General features: G+C 34.7%; 1 protein-coding gene across 3 annotated transcripts in view; it reads left to right on the forward strand.

Moving 5' to 3' along the window:
- NUP58 (nucleoporin 58) overlaps positions 1-16,515 on the forward strand; it is a 50,665-nt gene that overhangs the window by 26,788 nt on the left and 7,362 nt on the right. For 2 of the 3 annotated variants that reach the window (XM_058547866.1, XM_058547867.1), the window contains 4 exons: positions 1,985-2,186; positions 7,583-7,681; positions 9,313-9,408; positions 10,681-12,840. In XM_058547866.1, the coding sequence (XP_058403849.1) occupies positions 1,985-2,186; positions 7,583-7,681; positions 9,313-9,408; positions 10,681-10,850 (567 nt within the window). In that variant the 3' untranslated portion in view covers positions 10,851-12,840. Of the gene's footprint in view, positions 1-1,984; positions 2,187-7,582; positions 7,682-9,312; positions 9,409-10,680; positions 12,841-16,515 lie in introns of those variants that run through there. The other variant, XM_058547868.1, reaches the window with a different exon arrangement.

Raw genomic sequence — 16,515 nt, forward strand, 5'->3', positions numbered from 1 at the left:
AGATCCTGCTGATCTTGTTTTGTCAATTCTCTGCACAGAGATGCTTTTTTTCTCTGGAGTATTTTAAAGCAAATTCCAGATGTGTCATTTGTAAATAAATATACATGCTTTTTCAGTGACAGTTTCTCCTCTCTGGTTTGAAAACTACCTTTTTCAGTAACATGACCATAAAACAGTGAGACAGAGCTTTGCACAAAACAGCCCCAAATCATGTTTTATTAACTTGACATGAAATTTTGACCTACTCTTTTTCTATACACATTCCCAGGCACCAAAGGATGTTCCATGATCAGATTTGCCCTGTTGTCATTTATTTTCAGCTGCATTTAGTGAGCAAACTGTAATTTGTAGACTTGTTCGCTTCTCATAGAGCTCTCATAAGAGGTGTTTTTTTGTTTCTTTTGTATTGTTTTTCATGAGTTAATCTGTTGAAACAGGCTTAAGCTACCTGATCCAGCCAGGCCTCAGTGACATTACCAAAATTGGATGTTTTATCAATTAATTATATAAATCATATATAATGATTTATATATAATATACATTATATTTATATATATAGTGTATATTATATTATTATGTATATTATATATAATATACATATATATTATAATGTAAATTATATTTACATATATAATGATTTATATATAATATAAATCAGACGCTGATGTCAGTGTCTTTTTTTTTTTAACTGTCTTTTTCAAGTCTTCAAGGCAGGTCATTATTTCCTAGTATCTGAAGTAGAAATAAAATTTATGGGCTGTTAATACAAACATTGTATGGGTATGTTCATGTAATTGCACAGAAAAGGGAGCATGGATTTGGGGGCGATCAGTTCTAGTAAGATTTGTCTTTCTGACATCACATACCCTAATTCTGACTGCATTTTTCCCAATTTTCAGTTCTTGGCAGGCCTACCTCAGTATATTATAGAGGTAGGAAAGTTTGAAACTGGAACATCAAATACTGACATCCACGCAAAAGGAGATGGTAGCTTTTAAATACTATAAATAACAGTAAGATTTCTAAGTGCTGTACCTGTTAAAACCAAAAAGCGTAATGTTTATTAATTTCTGCTAAGAACGGGTAGGAAATTCTACGTCTCTTCAGAAAGTGGTATAAAACTGATCTAAATTAGGTTAAATCTTTAATGAAATTGTTTAATAATTCTAATGTGAAACAGAATTGTTTCACCTTAATCAAGGCAGATGTTACATTGGATAAATCAGCCCACTTTATGAACTTGGTAATTTTTCTTTCTTACTCTGAAATTATAAACTCACTCTCCTGCCCCTCCACCCCACTCCATTTGCTTATGCAAGCTCAACATGAGTTACCCAGGTCTTTTAAAAAAGGTATTTAACACATAGATATTTGGTACTTTTTTTTAAGTTTGAATCTAAAAGTTATCAAAAGGTTGGACATTGGAGGGGAAAATTTGATGAAAAATTAGAATATTTAAAATGGAATTTTACATATTACTCTGCTTGTCTAAAAACTTAGCTTCATTTTAAAGAGGGCCTCACGAAGCCGGAATACTTTAGGCAGTTTATTGTAAAGACGTGACAAGAATAGAGAAGTAAATAGGGCCAGCCCTGGTGGCCTAGTGGTTAAGTTCAGTGCTCTCTGCTTCTGTGGCCTGAGTGTGGTTTCTGGGGGCAGACCTATACCACTCACCTGTCAGTGGCCATGCTGTGGTGGCGGCTCACATACAAAAAGAGGAAGGTTGGCAACAGATGTTAGCTCAGGGTGACTCTTCCTCAGCAAAAAAGAAAAGAATGGAGAAAAAAGTATTCAAGAGACTGCCAGAACTCTCAAACTCATCACTCCCCACACCATGCGTTACCAGCACTGTCATTTGCAGCTTAGGTGTATTGTATAATATTGGCAGTGTCTTTGCTAACTTATTTCATAGTGATTTCCATTCACATATTACTGAAGTCAACCCAGAACTTGATTAACCTTTTCGTTTTTTTTATTCCTTTAGGTGCTTAAAGAACAGTACCTTGGCTATAGGAAAATGTTCTTGGGAGATGCTGTAGATGTGTTTGAAGCCAGGCGAGCAGAAGCCAAGAAGTGGCAGAATGCACCCAGAGTTACTACTGGACCCACCCCATTCAGCAACATGCCAAATGCAGCAGCCGTTGCCATGGCTGCAACACTTACACAGCAGCAACAGCCTGCTACAGGTCTGAATGCATTCAAGTTATAGCTTCTTACTGTTAAAATGCAGAACATTTATGTGCATTTTTATAAGTCTTCCTTTTGTGTTAGCACTGAAGAAATTTCTATGAATAGCTGTTCCAGTACAATCTAAAAATTGTGATGGACACAATTATAAACATATACCTGATAAAAAATGCAGGGTAGTCTTAGCAATAATTATACATCAATTAGATATTGAATATTGTGAATTTACTTGATGTTACTTGCTGTATTGCTATAAATGCCCTTTAGAACATGATGTTTCACTACTGAATTACATTTAAGAATAACAGATTCTAAAATCGTGATTGTATCATTGTTTTAAAGTCAGAGATAATCCAGCCATACGTTGCATTTTTCATATATGATAATGATAGATGGTGCATTCTCGTTTCCTCATAACATAGTGATTACAGAGTACCCACATTCAGGCTGAAGTGCGTTTTTATTCAGTGAAGGTGTGTTGAAGATCAGTAGGTTTATTTGTATGTATAATGACTGGAAACAGAGTACAGGCCCTCTTAACCAAATTTGGAGGAAGTATGTTCTAGAATTACCTTTTCAAAATGAACAGAACAGTAGCAAGAGCGGGAAAAAGATGTTTTGAGAAGCTCTGGATTGCACATTAAGAAGTATGAACTGAGAAGTTGAGCAGATGATGGAAATAATTGGTGAGGTACTGGAAAGCAGATAATTTTAGGCCTTGATTTAATTTCACTTCTAACAAGAGAAACATTTTTGTGGTCTAGTTCTGCAGTATTTAGTTTGGTCCTGTGTCTTTTGGAGATTGTCTTTTTACTCCGGCAGTCCCTTTTTTGTCAGGATTGAAGTTTGACATAGAAAAGTACAGTCTTAATGGGTATTGATTTTTTTCTTTACTCATTCATAAATTTTTGGGTAATGTTTATTAGTTATTCTACAGCATATGTCTTTCAGAGAGTTCTATATAGTCCAGTAATAAATTATAGTACAAAAAAAGTAAAAAATATACATATCCAGATTGCGTTCAGGTTGCCTCTACTGGGGAGGCATTCTCTGGTTTTCACTATTGACACTTTAAACAATTATTCTTCACATTTGGAGATGACAGAATTGACTTTGCATCAGTAAACGGCTGATGATGGATTTATGCCAAATCCTCCACATTTCATGACTGGATCCATGTGAACAGTGGCTCGCGTAAGCACTGTATAGTACTTCTCTAGCTGGCTGGAGTGTATGATTGCATTCTCAAGTTATGGAGGGAAAAAGTCATTCATTATGGGTTTGATTCCTATCAATTCCATAATTATGATCATCAATTCTTGTGATTATTCAACCAGCTAATCAAACCAACCAGAGTACCAATTTACTTTTTAGAGCCAGTATTAATCCTAAAATAGATCAGATAAGCATGGGTTTGGTTAAGTGTTCTTTACACATAAGGGATTTCCATTCTAGTAAATAAAACTTGAGAAAGGTCAGTTATCTAAAATATTATGCTCTAAGTGAATTATATTCTGTGGTATACAACTAAAATTGAAGCAAAACCACCTGTGAGTGTTTTTTTTTTTTTTTTTTAACTTATGTAGACAGTCTTGAGAGGTTTGTAGGTTTTCACTCATACATATTGGACTCGTGGACATATGAAGATAGATGTTAATTCTATACATATGAGTGCCTACTATGGTGCTTGGCTCCAGGGATACAAAACTAAGCAATGTAGATATGGTCTTTGTTCTCTGTGGTGGTGGAGGATGTTAGCTTATTTTAGAGTAATCATCTCGAGGAGCCTTTTGCTCATATGCTTTAATTTTGTCTGAACTTTTGCCAGACTTGGGGGAAACTGACTGCTTTCTGTGTTCCCTGCAGTTTTGAAGTCCACATAAGGGCTTTCTAATCAGGTGGCAGGAATTATAATTTATCAACCTAAACAATCTAAAGAGTGTTTTCATTTTGAGTTGTATGGATTTTTAGAACTGAGAAGCTAAACAGTAGTAATAACAGTTTTGCATTATGCCTTCTCTTTTTCCTTTTATTTCTCTAAAGGTCTCCCAGGCTCCTTAGTCCATTCCATTATGCCTCTCCCATTCAAAATGTTAGTTATTTTGGTCATGTCACCACTATAAGATTTATGAGCTCTGTTAGAGATGTACTGATTTTATGAGTTACAGCCCATTTAGAAGTGTCCCTGTTGATTGCCTTGTGCTTTGTACCCAGTAACTTATTTCTTATGTCCTGTGACTTTGATGAAATCTTTTTTTAAGTGCCACTAACAAATTTTAAAGACCATCTAGATGAAGCTGGATAAAGCTTGTGAGCTGTTTTTAATGCATCACTGTTGATCTGTGCAAGATTTGAGTTGTCAGAGGGGTTTTGCTTTTATTTGCATATGGATTCCTGACTTCATTAATGTAAAAAAGCAGATAGCTTCTTAGGCTGCTACCTTCTGAAGGTGGTTTTTGTGTCGTCTTTCTTGGAGGTGTAGGTATGGACTTAAGTGACTTCTTGATCCTTCTTCAGTGTTTTTTAATGAAAAAATATGTAAAAAATAGAGCTTGGGCCTGTGTGATTTATGGTTATTGCTTCTGAAGGCTGAAGAGAATTGATGAAAAAGCAGCAGGCTATTTATGTATGAAATAAGCATCAATACATGGATGAATTACATGTTGGTAGATCTTGAGTACACTTGTCCACCAGTGCTTCTGAAGCCTCTTAAAAAGCTTAAGACGTTTACGTTAGGCTTTTCAGTATAATTTTAACTTAGGGTAGGTTGTTGTAAGCTAATGTATTGGGATTAAGTTTTGCTGTTGTGTTTTGACACTTTAAAAAGTTCTTGATGTTTACATAATAAGATTTCTCATGTCACTTAGCTGCTGTTTTTAAGGAGAGCTGAGACATTTTGTTAGGAATTTCTACTTTCTAGCTTTTAGTGTAGGTCTAGACATTTAAGGTGTAGTGTTAAATAGGAAACTTTAAGTATTTAATTTTAGTTTCGTGAGGTTTTGTGATTTTGTTGTATTTAATAACCAAAGGAACATTCCCCATTAAATCAGTAAGAGTTAAATTTTTCAAATTGGGGAAAAGGCATTTTTTTGTTTAAGAAAAACTATAATTTTTAAAATATGACTTAGGAACAACCATACCAATTACATTAGGTATTTTGAGTGATCATTGAAAATTATAAAAACTTTTAGCACTTTAGTCCTTTTCCTGTGAATGCAGTTTTACTTTTAAGAAAGTAGAATTTATTCTGGAAAATATGAATTACAGTGCTAACCTTGATTTTGTTGTGTGTGAATATATTATACAGTAACTTTTGTAAAATGTTACTCTACATGAAGATTTCACTTTGGGCAGTCATTGGGATATATTACTTAACTTGGTTTTATTTATGGAACTAAGAGCCTCTTATTGAATGACTATTCAGATTTTGAAACTGACTTCTTGAATTGTTTGCATAACTTTTGCCTGAAGGATTTAGATTCTGCTTTCTAATAGTGAAACTAATTTATATGGTGGCCAGAGTGTAATATATGCTAATACTTTGGCATGGGAGATATTTATCATGAGTTTTTACTATTAAAAAATGTTATACATTTGCCTACTAGTTTTATAAATGATATTGCCTTCAGAATTTGTGTGAAGGTAGAAAACTCAAACTATCATGTACCTGTTGTGCAATGGAAAGTCTTGTCATCGTTAAGAGTTCTTGATTACCTATATCCTGAATATTGATGATTAGAGTTGCTCTTAAAAACAGACCCACACACAACAAAAATCATGTTATTTGAGTAACTCTTATGACTTGTAGGGCTGAGGGCTGTGGTGTTCATTATTCTTTAGGGTCTTCCACCAGCAGTGCCTCCTATTAACATGTGACACTTAAGTCTCGCGATGTTAAAGAAACTGGACGTGTATTTTCTGTGTATTATTTTTGTTAGAAATAAGAAAGTAATATGCTTGGTTTCTTTTTCCTATAGTAACATTTTACAAAAGAGCTGCTAGGCAGGTATTCTCAAATTGATGTCAAACTGGATGTAAAAATTTAAATCCTTTTTTAATTTATTTTTTAATGGTAGTATAAGAACTCTGGCTGCTATTAGTCCTTATTCTTTATTTTCTGGGTAGAAGTTATTTGACAAGTCCAGTTTCTGTCCCAGTGTAGCAAAATGTAGTTCCTTAGTTGTTTTTTTTTTTTTTAATGCTTTATAATTTTACACTACCTTTTGAATATACAAACCTCATTTTTCATTGAACAACTTGAAGGCTTTGATTTCTTTGGAAAGTTTAAATTTCAATCTGTATGTTACTTTGGTAGTTCCCTCAACTTTGAGATGCACTGATCACTGTGCTTGAAAAAGACAAGACTGAAGATTGTACTATGAAATTTATTGAATAATTTTCATAAATTATTTATCAAATGAAAGATTTTTAGATTTTTGTATTCTGCTTAGTTTAAAAAAAAAGTAGTTAAAAAGAGAGGCTAGTAAGTTTGATGCTATTCTTGCCAAACAAACTCAGCCAAAATCTTTAAAGTAACAAATGGGAAAAGGATGACTAATCGTTCTGCATCTGAGTATATTTTCCAAAATGTTGGAAAGAAACTTCTGAATTGAAATCTTGAATGTATTGAATCTGTCAAGGTACACAGCGGTGCCTTTGTAAATGTTCGTTATCTATCTTATTTAATCAGGTGATAAGTGGTGTAATGTAGCAGAGCTTAACAATAGAACTCAATTATCACTTTTTGTGAACAAGTTGGAATTGTCATGTTACCGTGTAATTGATTTGCTTTAAAATGAACAATAAATTTAATAAAATAAAACATTGTCTGGTTTTTTATCCACTTATTGTATATATCGTTTATATTTCATGTAAGGAACCATGCCTAGTTTTTTGGGTACTTAGTCTTCTGAAGTAACATGATAGTTTTGTCATGTTAGCGTCAATCTCTTTTGATCAATTGAGACTTGACTCTAACGTAAGGAGCTTGTTTTAAAAAGGAAAGTAAAATCCTTTACTGATTACACCAGTTTTATCAGAAAACAAGTGGGGAGATCTAAAATCATTCTAGAAGTAAAACTAAAAGAACTATAATTTACAATACATTAAAGATTTCAAATTATTTAATAGGTAAAACTTTCATCTTTCAGTGTGGTAAGCCTCTTTTAATTGTCTAGTATGAACAAGTTAATTTAAAAAAAAGGAGTTTTTGGATAGGTAAATTGATTGGGAGAGAGAAATTAGGCTGGGGAGACATCCTGAAAACTAAGTTTTAGCAAATAGAATTTGTTAAAAGTAATCACTGTTCATTTTAAAAATAATTTTCATAAAGAAACTTAATCTTGAAAGAGTAAGGAAAATTTGTTTCCCCCCCCCCATTTTTTTTTTATACCAGGGCCACAGCCATCTCTGGGAGTTAGTTTTGGAACGCCATTCGGCTCAGGTATTGGCACTGGCTTGCAGTCAAGTGGCTTAGGTTCTTCAAACCTTGGAGGTACACTTTAACTTTTCTAATATTGCATTGGACTATTATACATTTGAATTGATAGTAGCCTGTAAAAATTCTCTAATAGGATCTGCTATTTTGGAAGTTAAGGTTCCATCTGGCAAAAAACGATTCTCCAAACATAATCAGTGCTTTCTAGTGTTAGATTCAGAACTTAAAAAATCATGTCATCTTCTGTGAATAGTAAGTATTAAAAAGTATTACGATTAAGTGATAGAGATGTTCATATTTTCAAAGCATACACTAAAATATGAACTTTAAAATTACTGGGTTTTAATAAATTTAATTAACTTTTAGAAAATTAGTGATCTTAACATCAATTTGAAGTCCAAACTACTTCTGGACATAGATTCTCCTAATCATTATCTTTTTCTGAAAATGAACACTTTAAATGGGGAAATAATTTTGTTATAAATTGAACAGCTCAATTTCTGGCCATTTCTAAGCACTTTTGGCATATTTGCCTTTATGCATACTTGTATACATAAGCAATTAAGTTTATTTTAATAGTTTCATAAGTTAACTCGAAGGTAAGTCTTATGCAGAAGCATCATGCTAAATACAAATGCATTCACAATTCTCTGGTATGGATAATTGAAAGTTGATTATATTTTGACAAGTGCATTATCATATAATGAATAAGGTTTCCTTATTTCCACTAATATATATCATCATAAGAGGGGAAGCCTATAAGCTATCACAGTCACTTAATATAGTAGACTCTATTAGGAATTACTAGAATTATGGCAGACAGCGTAATTCCTGTGATCTGTAATCTAATTTCTTATCATATTTCTTAGAGTTACAGGCAGTAATACTATCAAACTTAATTTTAGATAAGCTGTTGCAAAGCAGTAGAATTTGAATTTTATTTTTAGAGCACTTGACTTTTACAAGAGTGGGAACAAATCTTCAAGTACTTAGCAGAATCTCCTCTTGAACTATATTTGATGAAAAGTATTTCTTTATTTAAGTTGTGACTGTAGTATTATTAAGAGAAAAACCATGATGCTCCCACTCCCAATTTCTCACTGTTGCATTGGCTGGTACTGTGGCAGGAGCATACTGTTACTGAGTAGATTTTAAGTGATCGACTATTAGGTAGTTATGCAATTTTTCAATGGTAAAGGTTCTTAAGTGAAAATGTTTTGGTAGAAAGCACAGTAAAATTACCTTGTGGTAGTTCATGTTTAAATTGTTGTGCATGTCATGCTTATTTATGAATTTAGTCAGCCTTTTTTTTTTTTTTGCAAAATGAGGTATCCCTAAGTAGATATGTTTATATATGTTTGACTAAAATCATACTTGAATGGTCAGTAAAATTCCTAGTCCATTTGGGAGCGATAACACTAATATGATCTTGTTTTTTTATGACACTGTTCTTTAAAAATTACTGATGGGTCATAAACTTAGTCTATCTAGATATAAATGTTTTATTTCAGAATTAGTCTATTTCTTCTGAAAGTCGTATGCAAAGCAGTCAGTAGCAGATTTCCTTAATAAGGCCATGTTTTTCAAGACTATTTATTAGACCTTTGATAATGTTGGGTTTGACTTGTCGGTATCCTGTAACCTGTGTTTTACGTACCGTTGTATATTTCTCTATTATCCTCTACTAGGATTTGGAACTAGCTCTGGTTTTGGATGCAGCACCACAGGGGCCTCCACATTTGGATTTGGAACAACAAATAAACCCTCAGGAAGTCTTAGTGCAGGTTTGTGTGTTTCAGCCTGAATTTCAGGCAAATTTAAAGGTGCAAATTATTTAAAAATATAAATATTGCTATTTCCAGTAACTATAGAAGATCCCTGATTCAGTTTCTACACCTGGATGGAAGCATGCAAGCCTAACTCACCACACAGCTTTCTCTCTTAGAATCTAAAGGTCAGGTGTGTAAAATACTTCAAGCAACACTTACTAGTCTGACGCAATAAATAATTATATCGTCTCTTAACTATGTAGAGATTTTTTTGGACCCAAAGACTAGTTTCATGGTTAGACAGTTTTCTTCATTATTACAAAAATGAACCCATCGTTGTGAAAGTTTTAGCCCAGTTTTTGTCATTATTTATTCAGAAGAATGATTTCTCTTCCAAAGAGATGTTCTTTAGTTATAAGTCCCTCTGGTTTTAAGAATACCAGTCTTAGAAGTGATGATTAATTGGGTTCTTTGTTCATTTTTGAAATAAGTGTAATCTTTTGACTCTTCTAGTAGAAAATTCCAAATTCCATCTACTTTTGCATTTTCTCTATATTTGCAAATAATGGCTTGTTTTAATGTGCAATGCTTAGGGGTAAATATCATGTCTAAAATAATGATGAATACAGATTAAATTGTGTTTAAATTTAGAGAATTTGAAGGAAATTCCATTTAATATCAAGTAATATTTAAAATCAGCAGGTCCAACAGAGTGAGATAACAGAATTCAGTGGTGTCAAGATTATAATCTAAATATGCTAATATTAGTTTAAGTAGGCAGTAATAGTACTTGATCTTAATTATGCAAGAGCTCTTATAAAATCAAAACAATAGGTACTGCTCTTTGGTGTGTTCAATGTCCTGGAAATTGTGGGTTGAGGCTTTCTTGGAGGACTTAGAATTGCAAGGTGAGTCCAAAGGTTGTGAAAGTCGCTCTTCTACATGTTGATAAAATGTTTCTCGAGGGGCTGAGGAGGAAGGCAACTTGGCACATTTAATGAACAGGAAAAGGTCTGGCAACTTGACATTTTCTATGGATTCGGTGATTTGTGCTAAGATGTCTCTTTGGCCTGGATCACTAAACTTCTGTCTTTAAAGGTGTCACTGAGTTGTTAGCTAAATTATTTTCCTGTAAAATTCCGTGTTAGAAATTTAGGGCCCTAAGATATTTGCTGTTTTTATAGATTGCATGTTCTTTCAGCTAGAAATTTACCTCTCATTCCCATTTTTTATATTTGTTTTTGTGATTTAACTTCTGATATAAATATTTTCTTCCCTAAACATAAGGCTTTGGCAGCTCAAGTACATCTGGGTTTAACTTCAGCAATCCTGGCATCACGGCATCAGCTGGTTTGACATTTGGGGTGTCCAATCCTGCCTCTGCAGGTTTTGGAACAGGAGGACAACTCCTTCAGTTGAAGAAACCTCCAGCTGGAAACAAAAGAGGAAAAAGATAAACATATGAGTTTATGTGTTGAGAGAATATATAGCAGCATCGTTCATTCTGTGAGCCTATTTTTCTAAAATTGATGCAGTAATTAAATTGCATCCCAGGAGATTTATAAAGTTTTGATATTTTTCCCTACTCTGGCATTTGGACTTTGTTCTTGTTTGCCATGCTAAACATCTTTTTTCTTGTGAATTTGAAACCCAGTTGTGTATTTTTTGTTATTTTGATTCTCGGTTTAAGAAATGTTCTGATTACATCACTGATTGGTAAAACCTACTATTTAACTTAGTGTTAATAGCAATGTTTTTGTTGATAAGGTTTCCATTATGTGAATATATGCACATTTGTTCTTATACAAATGGTATGAACTCTAGGGCCTATACTGGAATTAGTTTGTTCCTTGATAAAGGCCTTTTGAACTACACTGCAGGGCATCTTGTGAATATGTATGTAAATATATACAGAATAATACACACAATTGTGTGTGCATATGAAATATATATTTACAGACCTACAACTTTTGCCTCAGACTGTTCCCCTTTTCTAAGGTATATTCCATTTTTCACCCTTTAAGCTTCAAATCCTCAGTGCTTGTAGAATGATTACCTAGAGGTACCAGATTATTGCACCTATTTGCTTCAAGACCTAGTGAAACGGTTACTGGCATAAATATTTGACCGACTTAACTTCATTGCTCCCAGTCTTTCCATTTTTGTTTCCACCTTAACCTTTAGCAGCTACTCCAAATGAGGAATGCTGTAAGACTCGTCGAACAGATTTTAACAATTTTAACTATCCTGTATATCCTCATATTGCCTATATGACATGTTTTTTCATATCTAAGATGAACCTTCAAGAGCATATTTGACTCCAGACTGGCATTCTAGGGGCAAAGAGCTATTAAGCCAAACTGATTCTATGCAGGTGAAGGATGCACTATTACTTTAGTGGACACTTTTCTAGCTATTCCAATACAGAGTTCTTTCTTATAGGGCTATTGATATTGACACCAAATGGAGTGGCTTATCAGCCTCTTAACGTCTTAAGTGCGTGCTTAATTTGGAATAGAGAAACAATATATTTTAAGAAAAAAGTATTCTTTGTAGCAACTATAAACGATCCCGTTTTAACAGTGAACAGAGCTCCAGGTAATAACACATAGGCATGTCAGGTTACATCTGTGTACTTTTTGTCTCTGTTAGTATTAGTGACGTGGAGTGGGTGAAAAAGGAGCCCTGGGAGAGAGAACTGCCTTAGCCACGATTTCAGACAGAAACCATTAGGTAGACCTGTTTATCTTTCAAGTAGTTTTCAGATGGGATGTGAACATGGAATTTCATTGAAAATAGTTTAATTTTTTTATAGAAGGTTTTGTACATAATGTGCATCAAGTGAATATTTTCAGAATCATTTTCACCAAGGCACCTTTTTTTCTAAAATAGGTATTACATATATATATATACACACATATATACATATATATTTTTAGTATAATGTTCGTTGGGCTGGATTATAAAAGTGTTGTCAGATCTGTTTTATTTATCCGCATATAGCAATGATTGGCTTTTCGGAATTGAAATTTTTGCACCTTGATGCATTAAAATAAGGAAAATGCTTTGTTTTTGAGCACTAAAGTTGTTTTTATTTTTGCATACTTCTCTAATACTCTAATCCCCAGATCCAGATTTTGGGGAAGGGTAGGAAAAGGTGTGATTTTGTGTTTTGAATTACTGTCAGAATTAAATACACAGTTACAACAAACTTTTTATTAAAAGGACATTGCATTGTGCTGCAAAAATCTGAATATTTATATTTCTTGGTTTTTTTTTCTTTGTATATTTTACATTTTAATATGTTGAATCACTGGAAATTTGTAACAGATCAATTTGTGATAGGAGTTTAAATGTGTGGTCATTGTCTCCATTGTCTTCACTTTGTCCAGAGCCTATCATTATGTAAACAATAAAGGTTATTGTGTCAGTTGCTTTGAATCTTTATAGGTGTAAGTAGTTGTTCTTAATATGTAATTTTCTTATTATTGCTCTTTTATTCTCTTTGGTTGGTTTTTAGTGTTTTCACTGGTTTATAAATTTTGCTTTTTTAAAAAACAAAAGACTGAAGACAAATGGTAAGTTCTTTGTAGGCTTATACTATAGAAGAATACTGAGTAAAAGTCCCCTTCAGCTCCCAGGCCCTAATCCCATTTTCTTCCCCAGAGTATCCACTCTTAATGATTTGGTAGATATCCTTTTGGACACTTTTAAAAAATGCCTTTTTCAACATATGTTTACAAATGTTCATTCTCCTTTCTTTTCTCTTTTATTTTCTCACATTTTATCATTCTCTCTTAGATCTTTCTTTTTTTTTTAACAAATGGGTTAAAGATCTGTGTATTCTGTGACTTGCTTTTTCCCCTCTTTAATGATATATCATCGACATCTTTCCGTGTCAATCCATGTAGATTTACTTTTTTACATACTATCCCATAGCATGAATGTATGATGGTTTGTTCCAACTATTGTCTGTTGATGGGCAGTTAGATTCTTTCCAGTATTTCCGGAAAAAGCTGCAGTCAATATCCTACGTGGCTCTTTGCATTTATGTTTCTTTGGGATTGATTCTAGAAGAGGAATTGCTCAAAAGGTGTACAAATGGTATGTTTTAATGTCACATTGCCTTCCCAAAATGCTGTATAAATATACACTTCAACACTGGATAAGTACCCATTTCCTAGCATCCTCTACAACTCGAGGTATTATCACTCTTAATAATAAGTACTTGTGTGGTTGAACTTTTTAATATATGTATTATCTATTTGCATATTAATGTAGTTGCATGTTGATATCCTTTGTGCATTTTTATACCAGGTTATTTAGGAGTTTTTTCTTAAAAAACTCTCTGTAGATAATGAATATTAATATGTTTCTTGTAGATAGATTGGACTCCTGGAGTCAGCTGGGTTCAGACCCTTGCCTTGAACCTGTATGATCTTGGGCAAGTTACTTAACTTTTCTAGACCTCAGCTTCATCATCTGAAAAGTGTAGATAATAAAGAGGGGTGGTTGTATTAGGAATACAGTCGACTTTAAAGTACTGGGGTGGCATGAACCCCTGACACTTTGTAAGCATTCACTGTTTCTGGACCAGTACCTCACTGCTTCCATCGCTGTAGCTGGATGCTTTATTTTTGTACCTGATAGGGAAGCCACCTTATCTTATTCTTTGTTTTGTTTTGTTTTTGTGTAGGGTGGCTATTCTAGGACACTTACTCTTTAAGATGAACTTTAGTACCTATTTTGTCAATTTTGATTTTTCTTAAATCCTATTGGGATTTTTATTGGGTTTATACAAATAAAATATATTATGATCTGGGGAGAATTGACATCTTAATATGTACAGCATGGTGTATGCATTTAGTAGGTCTTTCATTCTTTCAGCAAGGTTTTACAGTGTTTATTAGATTCTTGGTTGATTATTTTTCCTAACAGCATCTTTTTTTTGTGTGTGTGAGGAAGATCAGCCCTCAGCTAACATCGATGCTAATCCTCCTCTTTTTCTGAGGAAGACCGGCTCTGAGCTAACATCTATTGCCAATCCTCCTCCTTTTTTTCCCCCAAAGCCCCAGTAGATAGTTGTATGTCATAGCTGCACATCCTTCTAGTTGCTGTATGTGTGATGTGGCCTCAGCATGACCGGAGAAGCAGTGCCTCGGTGCGCGCCCGGGATCCGAACCCAGGCCGCCAGTAGCGGAGCGCGCGCATTTAACGGCTAAGCCACGGGGCTGGCCCTTTTCCTAACAGCATCTTGATTTTACTTCTGAGTGTGGATTTGTATCCTGTAGTTGGTACAAGGTCATTCGCATTATTACAAAAGCAGATTAACTGTTCTTTTGTGATAATACAGTAAGTTAACGTCCTGCTCATCTCACTAGTGTTTTTTTCAACAGGGGAATTTGAATAGTGCCTTTAGAAGTATTGTAGTGGGACTCTTTTGTGTGAAATGTTTGGGTTTCAATGGTCTATCACAGGTATTTTGCTTCGGCATCCCCTCCCTCCATGGCTGGCCCCAGTCTCACTGTGAGTAAGCCTGGCTCACTGTACTTTCTGGAGCACACACCAAAGGTTATTACTTGGGGCACACAACCTGGGACTGGATAACTTGGGGCCAGTGTCCTGGAAAATCTGAGCTGGAGGGCCTAATTTAAGCCTCATTCACAAAGTCATCTTTGCCTATCAACATATCTCCAATTTACTGAGTGTGTAGTCTGTTCTGGGTACCACACTCAAAGCTTCATATACTTGACCTTACTTAATCTAAATGTTACCCTATAAAGAAGAAATCTGCAATTTGTAGATGAAGGAACTGAGGCTCAGGTCAAGCAAGTTAGTTGAGGTCACATGGCTATTAAGTCACAGAGCTGGGGTTTTCTGTGATACAGGAATAGCACACTGATTTCCATGCCACCTGACAAAGGCACTGAAGGTAATGTGACTACATACTTTATATGGGGAGATTGCAAGTATACAGTAGACTCTCTAGGGCAAAGTAAAGTAAGGACAGAGGGCCATGGGGCTTGAGGGAGAATCATCCTATCTAGGGTGTAAACAATGTTAGGAAGAAGCCAAGACCAGGCTTGTGTGGCCATCTCTGACCTTTCCCCACTGTTTCTCTATGAAGAGGTTCCTGGAGAAAGGTCAGTCATCCCAGCATGAGGGGGTGGTCTGCCACCTTGGAATGGGTAAGGGGAGCAGTTTTGGCCCTTTGAATCTTAGGAACTGTAAGAAATTTAACAAGGTAGCCTTTCCATGAAGGCTTGCCTGACTCTCCTGTAACCCCAAAGAGTACCATATGCCCTGACGAAGTGAGACTAGATCCTTTCTTGCCTTGCAGAGATGAATCTCAGTTGGCCTAAGGAAACCAAGGAAACAGGTAAGAAGCTTCGGATGATAAGAGAGCGGCAGATAGAGGAAAGAGTAGGGATTACTGGAAAACCTGGTCATGACCCAGAATGCTTTTTGCCTTTTCCGACTCATTTATTCTAATGCACTTTTTCTTTTCTACCTAATCTGTCAATAAAAACAAAAAATCTGTCAGGCTCACAAAGGTTGCAGTGCTGAGGAGTGGGCAGTGGATGGAACTTGCAAAGAACTTGTTTTTTCATCCTTAGTCCTCTTTGAATCCCCTTGTAGCAAATCAGTTTAATTCAGTAAACATTTATTAGTATTTACTGAGTGCAAGTCACTGCTGGGAGCTTAGGAGAATGTAAATATGGGTAGGATATCATCTGTGCTCAATAACGTTAGCTAACATTTATTGAGTGGTAAGTAGAGGCCCGGGCCTACTCTTCAGGGCTTCCCATATACTGACTCATTTAATCCTCATTCCTATGAAGTGGATACTATTATTCCTTTTTCACAGATGAGAAAACAGGCAAAGAGAAGTTAAATAACTTTTAATGGTCATTCAACTAGTAAGTGGATGGGCCAAAATGCAGACCCAGGCAGTCTTTCTAGAATCTAGGCTTTAACTCTTAATAGATGCAAATAAATATAAGGTGGGCTTTCTTATTAAGTGATAGGCTAAAGATAGAAAGAAAATTATTGAGAGCACAGAAGAGAGATTAATTCAGCTTGGAATCAAAAAGTTATTGTAATATGTGTCTTTGAGGAATG

The sequence above is a fragment of the Diceros bicornis genome, chromosome 9 (assembly GCF_020826845.1).
Source record: "Diceros bicornis minor isolate mBicDic1 chromosome 9, mDicBic1.mat.cur, whole genome shotgun sequence".
NCBI classification, from domain to species: Eukaryota; Metazoa; Chordata; class Mammalia; order Perissodactyla; family Rhinocerotidae; genus Diceros; species Diceros bicornis.